A 9,730-nucleotide genomic window follows, 5' to 3' on the forward strand; every position below is an offset into this window, starting at 1 on the left:
CGTTCGATTTGGACGGTTACATTTTATACCTGCTTGATGAACTTTCTTATGATTTCGAAAAATTATGAAATTTATTTTCTAGAAGTTTCAAATACTCTAGATCATATTTAACGGAGTGGATCGTCAATTCGGAAGCTCCATCATTGAAAACAACTTATGAGTACAAAGTGCTCTATACTCATAAGAGTATAGTAGCCCTAGCCGAAATATATATACATATATGGTATTTAACTCCAGAAGCTAACTAGCTAGTTAAACTTTGTCCACAAGGACATAATGTGGCCTACTTTTAACTTGATCCACATATGAGGAGTCCTACATATATTCAAAAAAATAACCCCCAGAGAAAAAAAAGAAGTACAAGAGATAAAAATCACTCCCTAAGCACACGTTTTGTGGGTCATAAACTCATGAGAATAAACGGAGTTAAAGGACAAGGTTCAAAGACTTTGGTGTGAAAACGTTCTATGTGATGGAAACAAAAATCCAAAAATCCCCCACATGCACTTGTTTATAAATTCACCTCTCTAGTGTACACTATCACAACAACAACAACAACAACAACACTCAGTGTCTTCATCTCTTCTCCTAAGAAAGCATATATGGGTAAGTTATTTTTGGCCCTCTTAGTATTTCTCGCACTCTTTTATTCTGTACTATCATGTCCCTATTGCCCAACACCTGTTCCGCCGATAGTACTACCGCCGCCGCCGCCGCCATCCACGTTAGTGCCCTGCCCCCCTCCGCCCCCTAGACGGGGGCCAACCTGTCCTATCAACACTCTGAAGCTGGACGCTTGTGTGAATATCCTAGGCGGGCTAGTAAACATCGTGATCGGGGGCGAGGGGCAGGCGACGGACGCCTGCTGCCCCGTCCTCGAAGGCGTCGCGGACTTAGACGCGGCTCTCTGCCTTTGCACCTGCATTAAGGCCAACCTTCTTAACATCAACATACTTCTCCCTATTGCTATTGAGGTGCTCTTGGATTGTGGGAAACATATTCCTTCAGATTATCAGTGTCCTGGTTATTAAAATTATTACTAGGTATATTTATGAAGCTTGTGCTTTTGGCTTATTTATTTACATAAAAGGTTTTGTATCATTGCTATGGGTTTCAAATTTTCTAAACTAAGGCTTTGTAATGTGGTAGTAGAAGTGGTAATTTTGTAATAAAAGGCCATGAAGGAGGCCAAGAAAGGTAATTAATATTATTTGAAGTGCACAACTACTCTCACAAGGTTTATCAAGGCTCATATCAAAGAGAAGCTCAGAAAATTCTGCTTAAATGGAGCTGTTTGGGAAAATCCTAAAACTTCTTAATTTAACTTTTTTTAATTATTATTCATGAAATGTAAAATAAAAAGGCTTAATCTGAGCCATCCATCTCCCCTTAATCATAACCTACATACTATCCCACAACTTATTTTGATACATAAGTATTATTTTATTATTATTATTATTAGTGTATGTAGTAAAATTTTACTTTTAATGCACCAATAAGTAATCTACGTACAGAATTGGATATACCTACTGCTTTATTTTGTGAAGCAATGCGAAAGTATACATTTCCATTTCTTGTAAGGGCCTATTTGATATTGAAGTCCATCTACCACTAGTAGGCAAAATGAAATTGGGATAAAAGTATATAGAAATATACTTCTGCGATTCCCGATGAGACCTCAATATTAGATACGCAAACAGAATATACTTTTCCATCGTACTTTCTCATCACCCACAATGTATTTATTTTGTAATCCCCAAGAGTCTAAGAGTATTATCGCATGGTTCAAGTCCAAGACAGCTTTTTCCTAATTACAAGTTCAAAACATAAAATAAAAATAATCCCCTCTGCTGAAAAAATTTCTTCCAAATTAAGACTTTGTTAAAGTGGAGATTCCAAATTGGTGTAATCCACACACACACAAAACAAAGAAACAAAAAAAAAAAAGGAGATATGACAAGTGAGAAAAGCAAATCAGAAACTGCCAAATTACTAGCTGTAGATAGATGTAAAACTTTGAAAGCAAACTGTTTTCCTTAAACACTATAAAGCATACTAAAAAAAAAAGAAAAGAAAATACAAATTAAAAACAAAAAGGGTGAAGAAACGGTAATAACACATACTCATTAAATAGCATTAAGGCAGCAAGTGAAAAGGAAATGGGGAGAGGAAAAGTGCCTGTGACTTGAATTGACAGTATCAAAAGCTCTTTCTTTATGTATCAAATGCAAGCCCTGCTGCTTCAACCAAACTTTTATTTCTGCCTGTGTAGAAAGATACAAAACATACAAATCAATAAAAAATTAGCTCAACACAAGACATTTATGTCATATGTACATAAACACACACACACACACACACACACAGAGGTTACACTCTCAAGACACTTAAGATATCATAAAATGTTGGTACGAGTAGATTTCCAAGCTTATATAATGTAATTTTGTCTTGATTCAAACCATCTAAACTTTTATTTGGTTTGATTTTGAGTTAATTACAGTAGTTCTAATAGGGATTCTGCTAATTAACTGCTCTTCAGCTCTCTTAGCATATATTTGTTAAACAAAATCAGTATTTTGGTAGGCTGAAAAGCACATAAAGTGCTGTTACGTTTAACAGTCCCCATCGAATTGGTGTCCATCATCAAGGGGGGAAAAAAATGGAGCATCAATTTCAAAATGATCATGTAATTGAGGGGGTCTCCATAATAGTGTTCACCTATATTTTTCTTCTTTTACTTTTCCTTTTTTGTAAGTCTCTTCTATTCCCAAATGGGAAATCCGCTTGATTATGTTATCCCACTTTCTCTTATCGACTCAAGCATATATTTAACTTGCTCAAAGATGCGCCAATAATAATCATGATGTGATTTCATGTAAAAGAATAGTAGCCATACCTGTTAAAGAAATGTGATAACCGAAGATCTACTTGTATAGCTTTTCCATGGTGGTTTCAAGTTGTCGCACGTCGGCGCCAATTATTTCAGAAGCCTTCTGGCCATTCTGAAAGAAATGGAGCGTCGGCTGCAAGGGAAAATTATAAGCAAAAGTGGAAATTTAGAACAAAGTTACAAGAAGTACAGGACCATAATTAATAATAAATATAGTTCAAGAGACTAATTTTCTAACACAATGTTGCAATATCTAGGTGGATCATATTCCAAAGAACAGAAAAATTCTAATGGCGAATCTAGGCCTTGACAGATATAGAGGAAAAACTGAAAAAAATAATGGCTGGCGAACTCTTTTAGTTAAAAGATTTAGCAAAGTAAGGACTCTATTTCCTTATAGTTGAATAAATACCACCACTAGCCCACTACGATGATCACAAGTAAGATATGAGAAAGTTGATCGAAGGAAATTGTTTCTGTGAAATCACTAACAAAAATAAAAAAGCACGATGGTATAACCACTAAGTTTCCAAACTGATGATGATCTAATTAGAACTAAGTTCTCTGTGATGAAACAACAGCCTATAACAAGAAAAGTTATCGCCTAAACCATGCCCACCCAGTTGTCTAACCTCTACTCCATCTTCATCTCTAAAGGGCTATGGTATATAATACAGATATTTCAGCGCCTTTCTTGGAGCATCTGAACAAGTTTTGTCATTTCGTCAGTGAAAAATTTGCATCACTTATGTTAGCAAGCAAACTTCTTCTTACAATTCTAATCCTGTAGTAAGTTATTTTACAATAGATTTTCCATCAGTACCACCTAACAACTGTCGTAATAAAGAGTAATGGGATTACAATCGGCATTAGGTAATAGAATGGCCTGGTGGATTATTACAAAGATTAAACTGTAAAAAAGAAAAGACAGAAAAAGAAAACAGATTAGCTTATGTAAGCAAGGAATCAAATATTGTGATGATATTTCTAGTAATTATAGCCGAAATCTGTTTGCATAATAGACAGAAGATTGGTGTGACATACCACAGAAGAAATCCCTAGTGGCCCTAATACGCTGTCAATTCCCTCCTGAGAACAACAGTGAATATCAAGACAAATGTAGAATAAAACAGTAACAGTTTTAGCACAACGAGTGGAGTTGACAGATTTAAATAAATTTCAATACGACAGCGAAGATTTTTCATACATAATACATAAATACATAAAAGGCAACACGTATAGGGATATGAGTAGAAGCGCCCTTCCTTACCTGATCAATATCGACCTTATACGTGGTGACGTGTGGGTACATACCACTCATCTTTTCTACTACTGGAGAGAGATACTTGCCTATACAATATAGGCAACAAAAAAGGTAAGAGATCGCCTAAAAACCCATTCAAATTCTCTAGGGCTATCTGTTTAGAGCATAAAAATTCATATTCTCTAGATAATTCTTCGAATAGCTTCATTGAAAAAGCACTTCTCAGGGTGTAGAGATATTCGATGAAGTGCTATTACAATAAGTACTATTTCAAATAGTGTTTATCTCCACAGCAGAGTCAGAAGCTGCAAATTGGATTTTTATTTATTTTGAGGCTTCTTGGCAAAGCAAAAAATTCCAATTTCTCCATTTGCCAAGCGCTCTACCAAACCAGAAAGAGGGCCAAACCAGCAATTAGTCTCTAATCAAAGAGTTAACTATCGTCATTTCCTTATATAAAGAACTACCACATTTCCATATTCCATCCATGTATTCATGTTTAGAATCACTAATTAAGACGCAAAACCTTTATTTCCTATCATCCTTGATGAAATTTGAAACATATAACCCAAGAAAAGCTTTTGGAAGGTTCAAATCCCTTACAAGGCGGGCACCAAACAGCCGTGAAATAGAAGATCGCTGGAAACTTCTCATCTGCGAATGAATCATCAATCAAAAATCAACCAACTGAAAAGAAACCCAACAAAAGCCCTATAAAAGATAAAGAAAAAAACTAGGTAAAACAGAATGGAGACCCCACAATTGTAAGCCTTTCTGAATTTGCCCTCTCAACATACATTCTCTGTATTGACACATCTTAACTTCTGATTATATCTTGTTGTGAAATTGAGTGATTTTAGTCAAAATAAATTGGAAATTTTATCAAACTCAACAATGATTCCATCAAATTTACTCATTGGAATCACTTTGTAGCAAATAATAATAATAATAATAATAATAAAACTAACAACTAGTAGCTAACAAAGCTATTAAATTTAACAAAAAAATCAACCTCCCCAACTAGAAAAAGAACTCGAATCAAAATATTACAAGTTAAAGGGGGCGTTCCTCTATACAATATTATCCCCCAAAAAGAAACAAAAATTATTGTAAAGGAGAGGAATCCACCAACCCTGGACCTTCTTCATCGAATCCTTGAACTCCTCCGCGGATTTGACGAGGACGAGTCCCGACCCCTCTGGGAAACGACCAAATCATAGCATTAAAGCCCTAGATCACAGAAAGGAGATCGAATCGAGGGGAGCGAAGCGAGGTGTTACCGGGAGCGGCGGAGAAGGAGCGAGAGGGGAGGAGAAGGGAGGCGGCGGAGGAGGTGAAGATGCGGCGTAGGGGAGGAGGAGTAGGAGGAGGAGAAGGGGAAGAGAGGGGAGGAGGAGGGGTTAGGGTTAGGGTTAGGGTTTCGGGGAGGTGGTGGCGGTGGCGGTGGAGGAGGAGGAGGCGAGGGAGACGACGAGCCATTTTTTTTTTCTTTTTTTTTTATTTTTGGTTTGCCCTTTTTGCCCTTGAGCGAAGAGTGTTTTATACTAGGGTAAAATGTCAGATATAGTCCTTATACTATTCCGATATTACATGTGGTCAATTCACTTTCCAGTGGCTAAATTCCCCCTTGGTCCCTAACCTTTAATGTTTTTTCAATTTCGTCCCTAGTTTTTCTTTTTTTCTTTTGTTATTCTGTTCCTAATCTCTACACAATTTTTTTTTACCAAATTATCATTAATTTTGACGAAATAGATTACGCCAATTACTATGTTTGACATTTTACCCTAGTATAAAGATTAGGAACTGATTATGTGTTAATCTTAAGGATTAATACAAATACAAAATAACCCCGGTGCAATTAACCGTCAACATTTTAATCCTTTATTAATTTTTTTTCTTGAATTTCAATTTAGTCTTCAACCTTTACTTGATTTTTTTTTTTTTTTTTGCTTTAGTCCACAACCTTTTTTTTAATTTCTTGCAATGGGATTCCTAATATTTAGTATTTGTTTCAAATAAGTTTCTAACATTTAAAATAAGAATAAAAGATAAAAGATAAGAGCGTTTGTTTTTCCACGAAAGTCTGGCGACGAACTCGTGAGTTCTGTGTAACCAAACTTTGCCGCCGGCGTTGGGACGCAGCGACAAACTCAGACTTCCGTGGGGCCCACGCGACCGGCACGCGCAATCATAATGAATGTATATAAATTAAAAGCACCATTATCAGAGTAGTAGTTTCTGAGTTCGAGTCCGGTCCGACCGCTAGTCTCATTTAATTTTCTCTTATTTAATTCAAATCCACATTTTGTGTCTATCAAAAAGTTTCGAGCCCAGACGTAAGGAAGAGTGTTGAATATATAAATTAAAAATATCGTTCTCTAACATCTTAAGCTTATAGTGAATATATAAATTAAAGGGATAATTGCCTATATACCCCTCATGCGTCTGGAAATATCCGATCTACTCTTTTTTTTTTTTTTCTTTCTAAAGTACCCCTCATATGTTCCACCGTTATTGCAAAATACCCCCGCAGTTATCTCCTATTAAATTAACCTTAGTTAAACGTGAGTTAAATATCTATCACAGTTTAAAAAAATTAAAATATCAATTTTGCCCTTAACTTAAGGGCAAATAAGAAAGGTTGGTTACGGTAGAGGAGTATATTGAAAAAGACAAAAAGTTGAAATACTTTTTGTGCCCCTGACTTTAAGGGACGATGGTAGAAGAGTATATTTGAAAAGGGCAAAATAGTAATTTTACAGAGATAACAGTGTTACTTAACAGATTTTAACTTTAAAAGTATATTAAAAATAAGTTGGAACGTAAGAGGGATATTTACAATATTAGTCTTATAAGAGGGGTAAATCGAAAAGTCGGAAACTTTTTAGAGATATGTAAGAAATTGCCCCTAAATTAAAAATATCATTCACTGCCAGCTTAAGCTTTTGGACGGTTCGAGACAAACACGCCGTTGAATCACGAGCCAATCACAAACAAATAAGAAGTGAATTGAAAGGAACAAGCAACCACGATCATAAACTAATTAAAATTCCACTCTCCATATTTGGTCTGATGCTTTTGAATAACACAACTAAGCATCAGAAAAGGCTAAATTTTATTCAAATCGGCTCAAAACTTTTTCCGGAAGCGCTTTCGGCCTCAGCAGGGCTTCTGGCACAGGCAGCGCCGCCGCAGGCCGTCGCAGTCGCCGCCTGTGAAGCCCTCGCCGATGCAGACGTTCGCGCAGTTGGTGTCCGACATGCAGAGCCCCTTGAAGTTCCTGCTGGGGACCCTGCAAACCCCTGCAGCCTCAACCCTAGGCACCTGAATCTCTGCTCAAAATAGAGATTCAAAATACTAAAAAATATTAAAAAAAAAAAAATTACAGAACTTATCTGAACTATAAATTATTTTGAATTTGCTATCCATTTTTTAATTTGTTCGATTTGATTCGATCAAACGATACTTTGACTGCAAAATTTGAATGCGCCGTTTAGCTTAATTCACAGGTTTGGTGAGTTTTCATGCAATTCTCACAACTATTAACAAATTAAAGTAAAGTAATTTGATTAAATTTAAAAGTCAAAATACTGCTGATCGACTGACTCAAATCAAACAAATTGAAAGATTAGGCAGTAAAATCAAAATTTTGATAGATTTGATAGCCGATTCAAAATTGTTCATAATTTGCATTTGAAAATATGGCATAGATACGTCGAACTCTATATTCTCGGGTCACTTCCTATCGGATCAATTAGGTGCTACAAATACATGTATTTCTGAGCTCGTTTTCAATATAAGAATCGATCTTTTAGGTATAACACCGTTGACTAATCCATGTATATCTGTATTGGTTCTACAGAAATCGCCGAACAAGATATTGTTGCGTGTCTTACGAAAAGATGAAATCATCAACATGAGGAGGAAGAGGAAGATGGCACACATGGTCTCCTTCTTGTAAATCTCCATTATTGATCTCAAGAGAGAGAGAGAGAGAGAGAGAGAGAAAGAGATAACTTGGTTAAATGTATTGATGTGGTTTATATATAAGGGGAAAAGGAAAAAATGTGTATTTAGAAAGGGGGAAGAGAGAGAGAGAGAGAGGAGAGAGAGAAAAGGTGGTGGAACAAGAGTCATGTGTGTACTGTGTAGCTATGTGCATTTATTAGTAACTGAAAAAAAGGACCTTGACCAATGAAATTTGAAATTGAGTAACGGCTATTTATTACGGTGAATAATTTAACGTCTTCTAAAGATTATGAATGATTTACTGTTTTTCTTATTTTTATCCACCATAATACTGAGTTGGCAAAAAAAGATTAGTTAGCCAAATAAAATTTTGAAAAAATTATTTGTCAAATAAAAAAATTTATACGATTAAAAAAGCCTGATTTTTTTATTACAAGTACACCAAAAAGGAATCAAAATACAGAATAACTAAAACCCAATTGGATATATATACCTACTTCTTTGTTTCGAGAAACATTACGAAAGCATTATGAAAATATATATTTCTGTTTCTTCCGAGAGCTTATTTGATATTTGAGGTCCACCTGATGCTAGTAGATAAAATGAAATTGGGTCGAAAGTAAATAATTAAGAATATGCTTCTCTGATTCTCGATGAGACCTTGATATTATATACGCAAATAGAATAATATTAGTCCACAACATTTTTTTTATTATTTCTTGCAATCGGAATTCCTAATATTTTGTATTTGTTTGAAATAAGTTTCAATCATTTAAAAAAAAAAAAGAAAACAAAGAAATATTAGGACGTGTTTGTTTCCACGGAAGTTGGGCGACGAAGTCGTGAGTTTGTGTAACCGGACTTTGCTGGTGTACGTTCGAATGCAGCGACGAACTAAAACTTCTGTGGGACCCATGCAGCCCGCACGTATAATCATGTTGAACTAGTGTAGTACCCCGTGCGATGCAACGGGTAGATAATGTAAAGAAAAATAAAAAATAATAATGATGTATTATTTTACAAATTTTCAAGTCAATACATAAGAATATTAAAAATTTCATATTTTATTATTCATAAATTATTTAAATGTATAGATACTTTTTGTGTTTAAAGCTCAACAGTTCAAAAATAAATAAATACATTACATGCTCACTAAATAGGCTTTGTGATCACACTATATTACACAAATACATATAAGTGAGGCATAAAAAATTAATACAAATAAAATAAAAAGTAGTTTACATCCGGATTGATAATAAATTAATATAAATATCAATAGCTTTTTCTTAATGATACATTAATTAGAAAGTGGGCCGATAGGAAGACGAAGCATCAGGCAGAGATAGGGATGAGAAGGCGAGACATCAAAGAGTGGGGTGAAAGAGAAATTGCCACGTGGCAAACTCCATGAGAAATAATATATAGGTATAGAGGTATAGATATGTAAATTATATATATTGTTCTCTGACAGCCTATAAATTTTTGGAGAGCAAGGGTTATTTCATATTATTTAACATAATATCATGGTAAACGATTCTGAGTTTGAGTCGCGTCTGGCCCCTAGTCTTATTTAATTTTTTTCCTATTTAATTCAAATTCATCATATT

General features: G+C 35.1%; 2 protein-coding genes across 2 annotated transcripts; one reads left to right on the forward strand and one right to left on the reverse strand.

The window, feature by feature from the left end:
* Positions 1 to 524: 524 nt before the first annotated feature.
* Positions 525 to 1,227, forward strand: LOC109704537 (36.4 kDa proline-rich protein-like). The gene has a single exon (XM_020225282.1). The coding sequence runs from the start codon at positions 603 to 605 to the stop codon at positions 1,029 to 1,031; it is 429 nt and encodes a 142-aa protein (XP_020080871.1). The 5' UTR covers positions 525 to 602; the 3' UTR covers positions 1,032 to 1,227.
* Positions 1,228 to 1,961: 734 nt separating this feature from the next.
* Positions 1,962 to 5,510, reverse strand: LOC109704538 (thioredoxin O1, mitochondrial-like). The gene is made up of 7 exons (XM_020225283.1): positions 5,435 to 5,510; positions 5,287 to 5,352; positions 4,758 to 4,808; positions 4,161 to 4,240; positions 3,935 to 3,979; positions 2,897 to 3,023; positions 1,962 to 2,264 (listed from the first exon to the last, which is right to left on the reverse strand). The coding sequence occupies exons 2-6, from the start codon at positions 5,300 to 5,302 to the stop codon at positions 2,925 to 2,927; spliced, it is 291 nt and encodes a 96-aa protein (XP_020080872.1). The 5' UTR covers positions 5,303 to 5,352; positions 5,435 to 5,510; the 3' UTR covers positions 1,962 to 2,264; positions 2,897 to 2,924.
* Between the last annotated feature and the right edge of the window lie 4,220 nt (positions 5,511 to 9,730).

This window comes from Ananas comosus, unplaced genomic scaffold (assembly GCF_001540865.1).
Source record: "Ananas comosus cultivar F153 unplaced genomic scaffold, ASM154086v1, whole genome shotgun sequence".
In the NCBI taxonomy this organism is placed as follows: domain Eukaryota; kingdom Viridiplantae; phylum Streptophyta; class Magnoliopsida; order Poales; family Bromeliaceae; genus Ananas; species Ananas comosus.

Excerpts from the sequence above, each read along its gene's own strand:
- LOC109704538 (XM_020225283.1), bottom strand. Across the intron at positions 4,241-4,757 it reads GGCTGTTTGGTGCCCGCCTT|GCAAGTATCTCTCTCCAGTA; the intron begins GTAAGGGATTTG and ends TATATTGTATAG. Across the intron at positions 3,024-3,934 it reads CACTAGGGATTTCTTCTGTG|CCGACGCTCCATTTCTTTCA; the intron begins GTATGTCACACC and ends TTTCCCTTGCAG.
- LOC109704537 (XM_020225282.1), top strand. The coding sequence starts at position 603 with ATGGGTAAGTTATTTTTGGCCCTCTTAGTATTTCTCGCACTCTTTTAT.